Here is a 14797-nt window from a genome sequence, read left to right on the forward strand (position 1 = left end):
CAGAGACTTAGTCTTGACTTGGCATTTCATTTACTCGAATGAGTTTGGATAAGTTTTAATCTCTTCTCAAGGTTAAAGTGCAGCTAATAATAACATTGTTGTACATTTATTAGGAGGCAGGAGGTAGGAGGAGCGTGATGACCATCTGTGGTGCCTGGCATCTAGCAGCGGCTCAGCTTTTCCTGGAAATGAGATTTCAGAATCTTATTTTTTTCTCATTCTTTTCTCAAAAATTAAGCTCCCATGACACATTTTACCATGCCTTTCAGCTAATAATAAAATTTATCGTGGCAGCTCTCGATACAAACTGCCAAAATGAGGCATGAAAACTCCTCGCACACACACTCCAATTTTAGATTGGGTTGTTCGAGATGGACTTTGCATATCAATCACTGAAAGGGCAGGTGCTGCCAGTCTAGGACAGACTGTATTTACCTTAGCTGTCGCTTATCCTGCTCACTGGCAGAGTCCTGCGAGAAAGGATTCAGGGACAAGTGTTTCCAGAGGAACAGGTCAGAGTGTGCAGTAACAGCAAATACATTGCTAGGAACAGGAGGTTGCGCCGTAATCTTGTCCAGAAGTCGAGATGTCCTGCCTTCTTTCTGCACATTGTTGGCTTTAATGGGCGCATTTCATGTTTGATGTTCATAGAGCTGCTGAACTTCTTCTCGTCTCCAGATTTCTTTTCCTCGCTGGGTCTAGACATTCTCAAATTATGAATGTTGATCATTGTAAGCATTACTCATTGACTACTATGACATTTTTGCACCATGACAATTTATTCATTTATCTTTTCTTCCTTCTTCTAGCATCTTAAAGATTTGGACCTAATTTTGTTTGCCTCCTGCACACCATCTACAGCTAGCCAAATACTCCCATGTCTTGACTGTTAAGGAAATTCTAATGAAGCGACAAATAAATTTGAGCTTAATAACTTGAGACGCACTGGCTCTGTGCATAGTTTGACATCTGAGGATACTGTTCTCAACCCTCTATCCCTCCTGTTTCTCTTTACATATTTCATTTAAAAATATCTTCCTTTGTAACAAACACTGAAACCCATTTTGGTTTTCATTATCTATTTCTCTCTCAATCCACATGTTCTATTTTAGTAAGTGTCTTTTTAGGATTATAATTCTCTACTACATATTGTGTGCCTAACCCCCTACTTCTAGCTCTTTTCATTACTGCTCTCTTTCCATCTTGCATTGCTTATGAGAATGGATAATGGAATTTATTAGTGGGTAATATGATTATATCTCAACTTACCTGTTACATACGGGTTGTACACCCACAACTCACTTCATTCACACAGCACTCTGCAAAACGGGTTCCATGATCACAGTGTCGCTAGGTCTTCATGTGCTTACATCTCAGCACTTAACAGCTGGCCCACAGAGCACCACGTGTCCTGCCTCTTGGGCTTCATCACTCTCCTACGTATGTCAGGGATGAAAATGCATTTATAATGGGCTTGGTTTGAGGCTTAAATGAGATCATTGAAGGCATTCTGTCCATAAAGTGTTAAAAACAAATTTATAGATTTATACAAAGAAAGTCATTGTACACTTTCTCTGCATTTTACTTGCTTGTGGGATGTTGTACTTATAGTGGATAGGACACTGTAATCGGGAAATATTATTGATTCTAATGAAGTTGCACCATTCAATAAAAGAAAAGCTGTTTATTAGAATCCTTAATCAATGTTAAAATTATTTATTAGGACCCCCTCCCCGGTTGTAGGAGTTATATATTTGGATACTAGCTTTTTTAAAAATTGATTTTTATTGAGCTCTACATTTTTCTCTGCTCCCTTTCCTGCCTCTCCCTTCCCCTTCAACCATCCCCCAAGGGCTCTATGCTCCGAATTTACTCAGGAGATCTTGTCTTTTTGGATACTAACTTTTTACCAGATGGTTTGCAAGTACTTTCTCCCCTTGTCCAGGGTGACTTTCCCTGTTATTATCTTCTTTGCTCTACAGAGGTGTTAGGTGTGATGTGGGCCCCCTTGTCTCCTTTTATCTTTGTTGCTCATGTTTTTGGTGTGGTACAATGAAGACCATTGTTAAAGCTGGTTTCATGTATCTTTCCCTTGGATTTTTTTTTTTTTTGGTGGAGAGTGGGTACAATTTCAGTTTCTATGTTTGAATTATTTTTATTCATTTCGAGTTGATTTTTGTTTGTGATGTAAGATTAGGGGCCTGTAGAGCTGCTAATCAATGGCCATGAATTTTATGTTCCATAAAATCAGTAGAGTTGCTGTACAATATTTTGGTTATAGCTAATAGTACTGAGTTTTTAAAAATACACTTAAAATATGCAGAGAGAGTAGAGCTTGTGCTAAATACAATGAGCATGTACGTGTACAAATACACATGTTAATTAATTTCTTAAAGCCTTGGATTCCTCGCTTTGGTTAGTAAAGCCAGGAAGTGAAGCATGTGTGTGAACTATGAAAAGATGAGCCCAGCTGTTCTCTCCAGGACCTCCCTCTGCTCCTCTCTTATTCTCTCTACTTCCTTTTTTACTTAAATAGAACTTGTTGCAATCTTAAATGATTTTTTTTATTGCCATATTTCTTTTATTGACTACAGACACTGTAAATTTCATGAGGACTTTTTCTGATTGGTTTGTTGGTAGTAGGTTCATTTCTACATCTGATCACCATACTGGTACACATAGGTGTTTAACTATTAATAAATGAATGAATCAAAACCCTGCACACTACTCCTTAAAACATAACAGATTATCGTTATCATTGTCATAGCATGTTCTCCAAATCCTGCTTAGCTCATTTTCTCATATATGATGCTTGAGTTTATCAAGCTTGTTGCTTTAGGAACTGGATCATCTGTGATATCTCCCTGCTGTTCAAATGTGATCTGTTCACAATTTCTCTCTTAGACATAGTTCTTTTTTCCTTGTTTGCAAGTCCTCACCAGATTTCCTTTCATTTGATCTTTTTAGGTCACTGATATGGCTGCTTTTTGTGCTCTTTCAGAATATAGAAACCTATATCAGTAAATTAATTGTATTATTTCATAGATAAAAATAAAATGAAATTCCATGAGATTAAGCAGATTTCTGAATTTTGCATAGCTGCTTGGCTTTGGAGCGAGGCCGTGGATGTGGAGCAATCTCATAGCAGAATGTCTACTACCTTCTACATCTTTGCAAGGGTCTTATGTGCTCCTGTCTCCTGCCCTTGTGCCAGTTCCCACAGCCTCCCCCTCTTTCCCGAGAGATCTCCTAATTGTTCTTCAAAGCCCTTCTCCAACAGCACATCTCCTGTTTTTTACAGATTCCACTGTGTAGAGGAAGGTGCTTCTGCTGGGTTTCCATGCGAGCCTTTGCCCATGTTTGCTTGACTGTTACTGCTATTCCCTTTAGCTATCATTGCGCATGTCCTCCAGAGTAGAAAATGTACCTTGATTAATGGCTATCTGTATGGTGTCTTGGCCCTTTTAAAACTAGTTTTTCTTTAAACAGTGTCTCTGTAAATGTCAATTATGCAATAATTTCATATTTACCTTTTTCTTCATATTGGGACATTTTATTTTCTTCTACTAAGATATATAATTCTCATGAAGTTTATTTCTTCGTTTAAATTTTCTATTAACAACACTGGGAAGCTTTTATAACTAAAATACTTTGTGTGTCCCCCTCACTTGTTTTCAAGCCCACAGTATCCCTAACTAATGTCTTTGTTCCCTGGCCCTAGCTATTTTACTATACTATACTATACTATACTATACTATACTATACTATACTATACTATACTATACTATACTATATTTCTGCATTTTATTTTTCAAAGTTTTGTTTTCTGTCAGGCGACAGCTAATGTGTTAGTGTTAGTGATTCATTCCTTTTGCTCCTACTGTGAGATTAGATGCTGTTTTTCATCTATGATCAGCGGTGGAAATTTCAGGTCCTAGATAAGTGAAAGATATTTTTAGGTGGTGGGACTTACTATTTTTTCTAAATTACAATCTTTTATGCCTTTGAAGAAAGCCTTGCTTACGTCTTTTTCTATAGTCATTGTTCTAAAAATGGTAAAAAGTTCCTTGTAGATGATAAAATTGTTGTATGCCTGATGAATTACAATTAGAAAAATGTTCATCTTTTCCAAGATGCTTGGATTCTGAGACATTTCTTTATCACTATTTTCTTACTGAAAAATTGTATCTTTATTTAGAAGTAATGAATTATTTTGTGTTTGTGTACGGAGGTGTTTTTATATGTCCACGTGCATATGCACACATACAACACACACATGCATGCAGGTGTGCAAGCATACGTGTGCATGTAGCAGCCAGAGGTGTTATGTGTCTTTCTTGATCACTCTACTCCTTATGATTTAAAATTTTTATATGCTTTTTAATATGTGTGAATGTTTTGCCTCCATGCATTGGTGTACTGTGTGCATGCCTAGTGGCTTCTGAAGTCAGAAGAAGGCATCAGATTCACTGGAACTAGAGCTATAGAAGGTTGCGAGCCACGATGTGGGTGAGAACCAAATCCAGTCACTCTTGAAACAGAAAGTGATTTTAACTGCTGAGCATCTCTACGGTCTCCATTTCCTTATTTTTGAGGCAGGGTCTCTCACTGAACCTGGAACTCACCCATTTAGCTAGATTGTCTGGCTTATAACATTCAGAGATCCACCTGTCTTTCTTCCAACCCCAGACATTGGCGTACAGTACAGGGCACTGCTGTGCCCAGCTTCTGTTTGGTAGCTGGAGACCTGAACTTGGATATTCAGGTGTGTGTGACAAGCACTTTACCAACTGAACCATTTCCAGTTCTGAGAGACAATGACATCTTATTGTACATATTCTTAATATTTGAAATATATATATATAAATTAAAAATAATATATATATTCAGATTCTGATCTCAAAAATTAATTTTTAAGTAGATAATTCTCTAAGTACTAAGGATAAAGCAAATAACATGTAACATGTACTAATATTAACTTATCTGTGTAGTCATTTTACAAATACCAATTTTTGAACTGTGCTTAATAAAACAATATTTCTCTAATAAATTTCTAGAGAAATAATTGCATGACAAATATTGATATTAAGGTGATTTAAACTAAATTTTAAATTCCTCTTGATCCTACTGTCTGTTTTTCATCTATGATCACCGGTGGAAATTTCTGGTCCTAGGTATGTGAAAGATATTTTTAGGTGCTGGGACTTACTATTTTTATTATTTAATTATGAGAAAATGAAGCACATACTTCTATAAAGAATTATTGGAAAAATGGCTCTTATGAAAAGTGGAGGTAGAATTCAAGTTATAGTTTCTTTTTTCTTTTTTTTTTAGTTTCTCTAGGCAGGTTTCTTTTCTTTTTTTATTTTCTTTCTTTCTTTCTTTCTTTCTTTCTTTCTTTCTTTCTTTCTTTCTTTCTTTCTTTCTTTCTTTCTTTCTCTCTTGAGATGCGGTTTCTTGGTGTAGCTTTGGTGTCTGTCCTGGAACTAGCTCTTGGCTCTTATAGACCAGACAGGCCTTGAACTCACAGAGACCCACCTGCCTCTGCCTCCCAAGTGCTGGGATTAAAGGCATGTGCCACCAGTTTCTACTCTTAAGCTAAGTTTTTCAAAAGGTTTCTATGAATCATTGTTAAATGCAAAGTAAATAGTTAATCATCTACTTCCTCATGAGAACTTTAATATTGGATAAATTACTCCTTAAAATGAATCCAAGATAGTAATATATAAGAAAACGATGAGCAAATTTGCAATAGGATATAATAAAACATGTATATCATTTGGTTTATTTAATCACGAGATTGTTATCACTCTATTTAGTAGATGAGGCCATTGAACTATAGTGAAACTAAAGGTTAAAGGACATCAGGTTAATAAATAAATACTGATTCAGTTGTCCCAGTACTTCATTCAAATAAGTATTGTCACATTTATGTATTCATACACATACACACATATGTGAGTACAACCAGTCGTATTCATTTAGTGTTCTTCAGATGTATATATGCTTCAGGTTAGCAGTTTGGGATTGGATAACTGACTGAGAGACTAGTCCCTAGTCCCCTCTAAGAACTTATCCCTCATCTCTTAGCAGCTTCTAATTGCCTGCAACTCTTCATTTAGGGATGGGGTTACCATACATGTTGGAATATCAACTGGTGTTGTCCCTGTATAGGTCTTGTTTAGGTGGCCATGCTGTGAAGATTTCACATCACATATAAAAGGCAGTATCTTGTGGCAAATGTCCTGCTCTTCTGGTTCTTACAGTATTATTGCCCCCTCTTTTGCAATGTTCTCTGGGGCTTAGGTATGGTGGTGTATTGTAGACGTATCACTTGGGGAGGAACACCTCAAAACCAGTGGTTCTCTGTGTTTTGACCAGTTGTGGATTTCTGTGATGGTCTCTATCTGCTGCAAAAAGAAGTTTCTCGGATGAGGAGTGAGAGCGACACTCATCTGTAGATATGGTAACAGGTATTGAGAGTGCAGTTGGGAATTACACTGGTTTAGGAAAGTGGCAGTAGTATGTTCTAGGGTCCATGAACTCACCAGCCATAGAAACTCGGCTAGGTTTAAAGTACCAGGCATGAATTTCTTCCTATTTAGGAAGCTCTTCTAATTAGATAACTCCTGCTTATTACCAATATATAAATGCCTGCCCTCTTGAGTGTCTCTTACCATGCTGGTCATTGCTGAGGTTTGTAGGACTGCTCATTTCTTTTCTCCCTTGACAGTTTGTATTGCAAATTTACATGCTATGAGAGCTACTTCTCACAGCTTCGTTCCTCCAAGTCTGTGTCTGAAGCATTTGGTGTCTTTAGTAATAAGATCTTACCTTCAAGTGCTGTAAAACAACAAGGGGCAATGGCAATAGTCTATACTATTTAGGGACTCTCTTGGATACTCAAGACTAATCACTCAAAGGAGATTTGCTATGTCTGGCACTGGGGTTTTAGGTAGACAACTTATAGTTCTTCGGAAGAACATTCTCACCCTAAGTGACATAACTTCATTTAAATTATTTATGTATGTATACATGCATACTTATATATTATTATATATGTGTGTGTAGGTAAACATAAGACAATAGGTTTCCCTGTGTTTTTTCAGTTATCCTTGCTGTTCTTTATCATCTCCTCTCCCTACCCCCCCCCTCTCTCTCCACACACACACACACACACACACACACACACACACACACACACTTTCCCTTCTGCCTCCCATCTTTCTCATCCTTCTTCACAGTACTTGTGTCCTATTATACCTTCTTTCTAGATCTCTCTAGAGTTCCCTCTCATCTCTGCATCTATGGTCTCTTTTTATTTCCCTGGTTTCTTTGGTCACTCCAGGTTATACACTCACATGTAAAGATTCAGAGCTAGGGCCCACAAATAAGAGGGATTTGTCTTTCTGGGTATGAGTTACTACACTCAGTGTAACATTTTCTTGTTTCGCCATTGACCTACAAACTTCACGCTTTCATTTTTGCCACAGCAGGATAGAATTCCATTGTGCACATGCATCATATTTTCACTACTCCTCCACCTGTTGGAGGATGTTTAGGTTATAAACAGAGCACAGATAAACATGGCTGAGCAGGTAAATCTAACATGCCTTCACAATAAAGCCTTAGAGAAAACAGGACTGGAGAGAATGTACTTAAACACAAAAAGACTATATGTACTAAACCTTATGGCCAGCATCATCCGAAATGTGGAAAAATATTAATTTACAAGTACTGAAGGACTAGCCTTGGTGGTACAGACCTATGATTCAAACTAATTTGAAGACTGAAACGGGAGGATTACAAGTCCAAGGATTTCCTTGGTTACAGAGTGAGTTGAAGGCCAAGGTGGGTGATTTAGGAAGACTAAGAAAGTAAAGAAACGGCATAAGAAGAAAAACTTGGTCCCATGAGATGGCGTAATGGATAAAGGTTCATGTCATTAAGCCCAATGACCCGATTCTGAGACCCACAAGGTAGAACTGACTCCCTTCTACTAGTTGTCCTCTGGCCTCTGCACATGTGTCGTTGCATGCGTGTATGGCCTGCACACAATAAATAAAGTGTAAAATAAATGCAAAAGACAAGGAAATGGAAGAGCAGAGAGATTGTGACTTTTTTCTTCTAATTTTCTATTGTATTCCCACGTCTGAATAAATTCATGTAATAGCTTTGGAAATCCAAAATGAAACTTAAGTTTCATATAATAAATTTAGTATTTTCTCAATGGCTTTGTGTGACATCAAAGTATCATTTCCCCACTCTATTGCCTGTGGTTCTTCACTTCGTCACTTACTGTGTTGTTAGCTTCTCTAAAGCTGGAGGCAGGTGGTTTAGTGACTATTTTTTCAGCAACTGAATACACTGTGGTTGGCTGTGCAGTTACTCACGCTGCCCCTTTAAACACGGAAAGCAGTAGTTAAAATGCCTAGAACCTTGTGAACCAAGGAGGCTGGCAATTTTTATTTTTAGTAAAATAAGATACATAAGCCCAAGGAGCAAGGACCATGGCAGTGTGAGAACAAGGGAGTCACTGGGAAGAGCGGATGCTTTGTTTTATCAGAGGGATAAAATCTGTTTAAAGATGTTCTGTCAAACCAGGACAAAACATGACTATAGAAACATGATTCTGTGATAGGGTGAGGGTCAGTTTCAATGTTTTCTGTCCATCAGCAACACAAGACTTGATTTTTTTGTTTTTTAGGTATAAAAGGTAACAGTTCAAATTTTGTATCTGTGTATGTTTTGTTGAACCCCAGGAACACCAAGTCTGAGGATTGAGTCTAAACTCTGTTAACATCTTAAAATAAAAGCAAGGTGACACCAAACACATAAGTTAAACTGCACTTTGTTCTATTTTCTTACTTTTGCAAACTTTAGGCCCTTTGAGATTTGTACTGTAAGGTACAATAACGTGTCTTTGAAAAAGTATGCACATAACCTTTTAATTTTAAATTTATTGCCTTCCAACACTATAATAAATTCATATTGCAAGGAAATTAATCCCAAAGTAAAAGACAAAATTTTATATCCTAATAACAAAGCACATAAGAAGTATAAAGGAAAAATCATTCACACATAGTAAGTGCTTAGACTCATCACAATGATTTAGCATGTAGAAGGTACAGATGACATAGGAGGTCAATTATGGACATCCTACCAGGAAAATTTTATAGCTAAATTGTCTCAACATATTTTTCAGTACTTCTCAAGCTAAAATATAATTGATTATACCATGACTAGTTTATATACTAATTCAAGATATTCTAAGCTTATCTGTAGAATACATAGAGACATGATTCACAGAACAATGGTTTAAAAACAAGTTATCTGTGCTGATTGCCAAATTTCTTTAATGAAAAAATGATCATTAGTTGCCTAGTATAGAAAAATGTTAAAGTGTTTGTATGATGAGATCTAACCTCTTTTTCCTTCTCTGTTAATTCCTCTCTGTAAGTAGGCTATAAACTGTGTATGTTTGGAATGCATTTCCTTTGGGAACTAGAAATCAATTTATGGCTTGGTTTCTGTTTCATTTCTGCTTTCATTCTCATTTTGTACATTTTTTTTTCTAAATTTAACACTTGAATGTGTCTTCTTCAGTTTAAATTTTTGGGTAGTAATCAAGAGCTTTGGGACTGAACTGTTTTTAGAAGGTTTTGGTACATTTCAGACTTTAAGAATCTGGGATAAGAATCCATTTCCATATGCATATATACAATCTTTTGAGCCTCTTCAAAGCACGTCTGAGTGGGTTCTTGAATGCTTTTGATGATAGCATCTCTTGTTGAACTGTCGATGTTAATCTGAAAAATGAAATTGTAGGTTAAGCACAATCAAACGTGAATGCCTGCAATGGGATGCTTTAATTTAGTCTCCTCTTTTTTAGAGTAACAGCACAGTTTTGGGTGCAGTTTTCATAGCTATCTCAAAGGAGTTTTAGGAAATGGTGTCTTTGCTCTTTTTAAAAGTAAAAACCTGCTGTAAGTGTTCCAGAGCAATAGAAGAAAGTGGGGAGTCCATTGCCAAGGAACGCCAGCAACCTCTGCGTGTCTGGGACATGCCCATGCTTTCTTGGTGGTAGTCTGCAAACGTGGAAGCTTATGAACTGGAGGGCTCTTTTTAAAGAAAAAAAGGAAGCGGGTGGCTGCTTTCAACCTTACTGTCCTTAATAGTCACAAACGCTGTGCTAACCACACAAGTCCTTAATAGTCACAAACGCTGTGCTAGCCACACAAGTCCTGAAACAAGAAGCAAGTGAGGAGAAGTGCAGAAATAGATGGGGGATGTGGTTATCTCAGAAGACTAAAAGTTTCCAGGAGGGTTGGTGGGAATAATGTAATAATATAGGGTTATGTTGAGTGACAGAAATCCCCTGTGGTATCCTCCACCCTGGCCTTGAACATGAATTGTAGTCTTTGATTGTCTCTCTGTCAGGAGTCTCGGTGTTAGGCAGCGTAAGTGACAGCAGTGACGATAACTTGATAACGTGGATGGCAGCTGAGTTTGGGTTTACTCAGGTGCATGCTGGACCAACACCACCGGGGAGCTGCTCATGCCCATTCTCAGCATTTCATGACTTTGCTGCCAGAGAACTCTTCCAGGGACTCCTTGGTTCTTTTTAACTTTGATGGGAATTTAGATAAGTTAGTGAGACAAACAGCTCACCATTGAATCCTAATGCTACTACTTAATGATTGTACCACTCAGGGCAATTCATTAGGTTTATTAAATTAGCTAACAATTAGGTTTTATGACTGAAAAATAAGATTAATAATTTTGTTGTTGTTGTTGTCTTTTCAAGACAGGTTTTTCTATGTAGCCCCAGCTATCTTGGAACTCACTCTGTAAACCAGGCTGGCTTTGAACTCACAGAGAACTGCCTACTTCTGCCACCTGAGTGCTGAGATTAAAGTAGTGGATCATCATCACCCAGCAGATTAGTAATTCTTAGTTTATACATTTTTTAGGGGATATTGGGATAGACTATGTCTGGCAGGTAGTGATGCTTGAGTTATTAGTGTTTTCTAAGGATATCCCGATTGCCATGCCCCGTGACTGTTACCTCTCTAGGGGACTGTGGTTGGATGTAGATGCTGTAAAGCTTCTTTGCCCTGGAAATCCTGCCCCTCCGTGAGGCAATCTTTTTGTAGGTTTCACATGCCATCCAGAATTTAATGTTCTCGTCACTGTGCTCCAATTTTAAATATGCTGCGTATACTACTGGACCATCTAAAAGTAGAAGAATGTGATTATTTTCAAGAGTTAACAGTTATCAAACATTTAAGCAGTTATTCATACAGTTTAATACAGAAACCCGAGAAGAGCTCCAAAGATATAGAACAAGCAGGTGGGTATCTTCGGAGACTGCATCAGCCACGCACCCAGGTCTCTCTACAGCTGAAACAAGTTTAATGATGACACTGGTTGGTGGTTATTCCTTTGTTCTGAGTCAGTCAGTGGAAAATATTTGTCAGTTTAGATGTGCCTATGACAGAAAGGCCAGGAGATGTCATGAGAACCCATACAAGGGACTTAAGCTCCATAGGCAGGCAGAACTCTCCCTCTAAAGTTACAGAATATATTAAGACCTCACAATAAACTGATAGGTAAGAACTAGGTTATAGATCTGGCAAGTTAGGGTTGGGAGGAAACTGTCTAAGTTATGTATGAGTGATACTTTGACGAGGCAGAGTTGTCTGGAGTGTTTCTCTGTGTCCAATCAGCAGAAGAACAGGAAGATGAAGAATTGAACATCATATTCCTGGTTTATGGTTCAATCCAGAAATAAGGACCAAGTAAGGAATGGAATCCAGAGGGATGTTGGACACCTTCTGAGAACCTAACACAGGGCAATGTGTTGTGTCAAACATAACCAGCCAATGACACTTGCTGCTTAGATGATTATCTTCAGCTTTGGTCTTGAACAGTCTCTGGAGTGAGCAGAGTGGGAGGACTTTTATTCAGGCCCCATTTTTTTGGAAGCTTGTACTCATAGACTAGACACATTCTAAGGGTGTAATTTGTTCCTCATCATCCCAGGGAGGGCTGAGTGGTCTCAAGGTTTAAGATGAATACTTTGGGATGGCCACTAAACTCCTTTGGGTGACTGTGAAGTCTTTTGGCATATGTGAGAAATTTAATTGCTAAAAGATAAAATGACAAAGTAACTTTCCATAGATGTTATTAGAACTGTGTTTAGTCAGACTGAATACAAAACTACCTATAGACTGACAGTGTGATTTTTTTCCTTTACAGACACTCAGTGCCTCATTTAATGCTTGCAAGTTGACCAGTTTTAAGGTCAGTATCTGTCCATGAAACTGTTACCATCAGTTGGGTCACCAGTGCCTACTAACTCCTAAAATATGGAATTTAGTTAACAAAAATTTTGATTGGTATCATTAACTCTCATGAGAAAGAGTAATAATCAGATGGAATAGAAGTGATGTAAAGTCATATTTTCCTGCAACTTCATAAGAGACTTTAGATCAATTTGTTAGCACTAGAAAGTCAGGCTACATGAGCTCTTGATTTTCACTGATTATATTAGCAGTGATACAGGAAGAAAGACAACAGTCTATCCTCAAGGAAAATAGCAGAGATAGAGGTAACTACCATATACAAAAGCATCAGGGTTGGGGAACACTGGTCATCTGCAAGAATCTGTCGTGCAGGGATACACAGACATGAGTATGGCTCAGAGTGCGATGGGCAGGTGCAGCCTGCAGTGCAATGGATGGGAGAGGTCTGAAAGAAACTTCACCTTGCCTGGGAGTACAGGTCAGATGAGGGCAGAGCATATATATAGATATACAGCCTAGGAAGTGGCATAGGTTAGCTGTTACTATCCAGTGGGAAATGTATTATAAATTATATTTCAAAGAAGAAGTTCGTTTTCCTTCTGGCATATTGGTGTGATAGTCCTTGTCTTGCTATAATCATTGAAGAGAACACAGCTGTGGTTATTAGCTCTCCTGCTAGAAACATAGCCAAAGCTGTGGGCAAAGTTGCAAGCAAAACAAAATGACACTGTTGCTTTAACAAGACAGTGAAAACGCCAGATTTCCAGAATGCACTGAAAAAAAGTCTTATTAAAAATGAAGGAATTTATATAGTTGGTACTTGAATTGTAATGGAAGACTTAGCCAGCAATAGAGGACAAGGGTTTTGAAATAATGAAATAAGCTATAAATCGGAAGATAGAAAGTCCGCAGGTCACTGAATGAGATGATTCTTGACCAGCTGGATGGTTAGGTGGATGGGTGGGCGGGCTGGGGGTGGGAATACAATCTGGAAACCAATATTAGGTTGTATATTACATATGAATTTGTATTTATTATATAAATTCTTATTCTGGAAACCCCCTGTACCTACCCCTGCCTTCTCTAGCCTCCAGTGTGAGAGATGAATAAAAATCTTTTTTTTTTGGTTCAACTAACAGTTGTACAACTTTCAATGTATCCATATCCTTTGCTAATGAAACTTCTTCTGAATTAACTTTCATTTCCTAAATTACAGTCTTTTATATGTAATAGATGAAACATACTGCCTGGGTATTTGATGCAGTACTACCTACTATTATTTTCAGTTATTTCCTGGTCCTCTAAGAGGGTCACATTTCCATGATCTCCTTACCTCTGCACTGGCCCCTGAATTTGTGCCGAGAAGTGAGAGTCATGTACAAGTGCATTTTAAGGTGGAAGCAAAAATGACAGAACTACCTTGTGGAACAGAGTTAAAATTGACCTCAGTTGTTATATATCGAGAGCAACAAGACAGCCTTCTTTATTATAGTCAACCGGGATTTTTATGGTACTTATTATTACATCATAATTTTTAAAAGCTGACCCAGACTACTGGAACCTGTATAATATTTCAGACATGACTCTAGTGTGCAGAATGACTAGGATTACACAACTGGTTTATTTTGTAGACATTTGTGTACACCAGGTGAGTTTTCGTCTGAGAAAACTAGCTCTTTAAGCAAACAGCTGAAAGAATATGTGTACAAAAGCAATTCTGGAACCTTAGTAAATGTTAAAGATAAAATCGAATTGCTGAGTGTATGGCTGTTTTGACTCACAGCACAACTGAACTACTAGGAGAAATCTCTGTATTACTCTTGAACAAGCCATCAGTGGGATGAGTATGTCTCTGATACACAAAATGACATGTGACAGTTATCTTGATGGGGAAGGAACATGTGGGATATCTTTTAACTGAGTCAGAAGAGGACCCTATCTTTCCCAGAATCGTGCTTTCTGTACAAGGCTAGTCAACCATTTACTGACTTGCAGGTGAGCTGTGGCCATTAGTACATATTGAAATACATGTGAACTAATTTTAAATTCATGTACTTTCAATCTGTACCACTGGGCATACAGAAGTTTATACTTCTACTAGAATTTCTGTGTTTATAGTAAATATTCTGTTTTATTAATATTTGTGTTTTGTAGTTAGAGTTTTCCCGACTTTTCTATTCTCTTTATGTGCTAATGACACTGTTATACTGTTTCATTATCTTCTGTTATTTTCAGATTATTTTGAGGTACATCTGTAACCACCTTATATGACAAAGCTTCAGTCAGTCTACCAGATGCTCCTTTCAGTATTGTTAGGAATCTCATGAGAGGAAAAAACCATTTAAAATGTCTGGTCACATTATTGTACCGTATCAACACCTTCCCATGGCTCAAATGAACAAGGCCACAGCTTTTCAGTGTGATTTCCAGACTCACTGGACAGGGTACTCTACGCTCATACCCATGTTTATTCTCTCCTAAATGTAATT

General features: G+C 37.7%; 1 protein-coding gene across 1 annotated transcript; it reads right to left on the minus strand.

Annotated features, from left to right (window-relative positions):
* Positions 1-9626: 9626 nt before the first annotated feature.
* On the minus strand, positions 9627-13684 carry Rgs13 (regulator of G protein signaling 13). The gene is made up of 3 exons (XM_026779784.1): positions 13642-13684; positions 11069-11235; positions 9627-9809 (listed from the first exon to the last, which is right to left on the minus strand). The coding sequence occupies exons 1-3, from the start codon at positions 13682-13684 to the stop codon at positions 9627-9629; spliced, it is 393 nt and encodes a 130-aa protein (XP_026635585.1).
* Between the last annotated feature and the right edge of the window lie 1113 nt (positions 13685-14797).

This window comes from Microtus ochrogaster, chromosome 6 (genome assembly GCF_000317375.1).
Source record: "Microtus ochrogaster isolate Prairie Vole_2 chromosome 6, MicOch1.0, whole genome shotgun sequence".
NCBI classification, from domain to species: Eukaryota; Metazoa; Chordata; class Mammalia; order Rodentia; family Cricetidae; genus Microtus; species Microtus ochrogaster.

Coding starts and splice junctions, on each gene's coding strand:
- Rgs13 (XM_026779784.1), bottom strand. CDS start 13,684: ATGACTCTCACTTCTCGGCACAAATTCAGGGGCCAGTGCAGAG. Junction 11,236..13,641: donor ATTCAGGGGCCAGTGCAGAG/GTAAGGAGATCA, acceptor TTCTACTTTTAG/ATGGTCCAGTAGTATACGCA. Junction 9,810..11,068: donor AACCACAGTCCCCTAGAGAG/GTAACAGTCACG, acceptor TTCATTTTTCAG/ATTAACATCGACAGTTCAAC.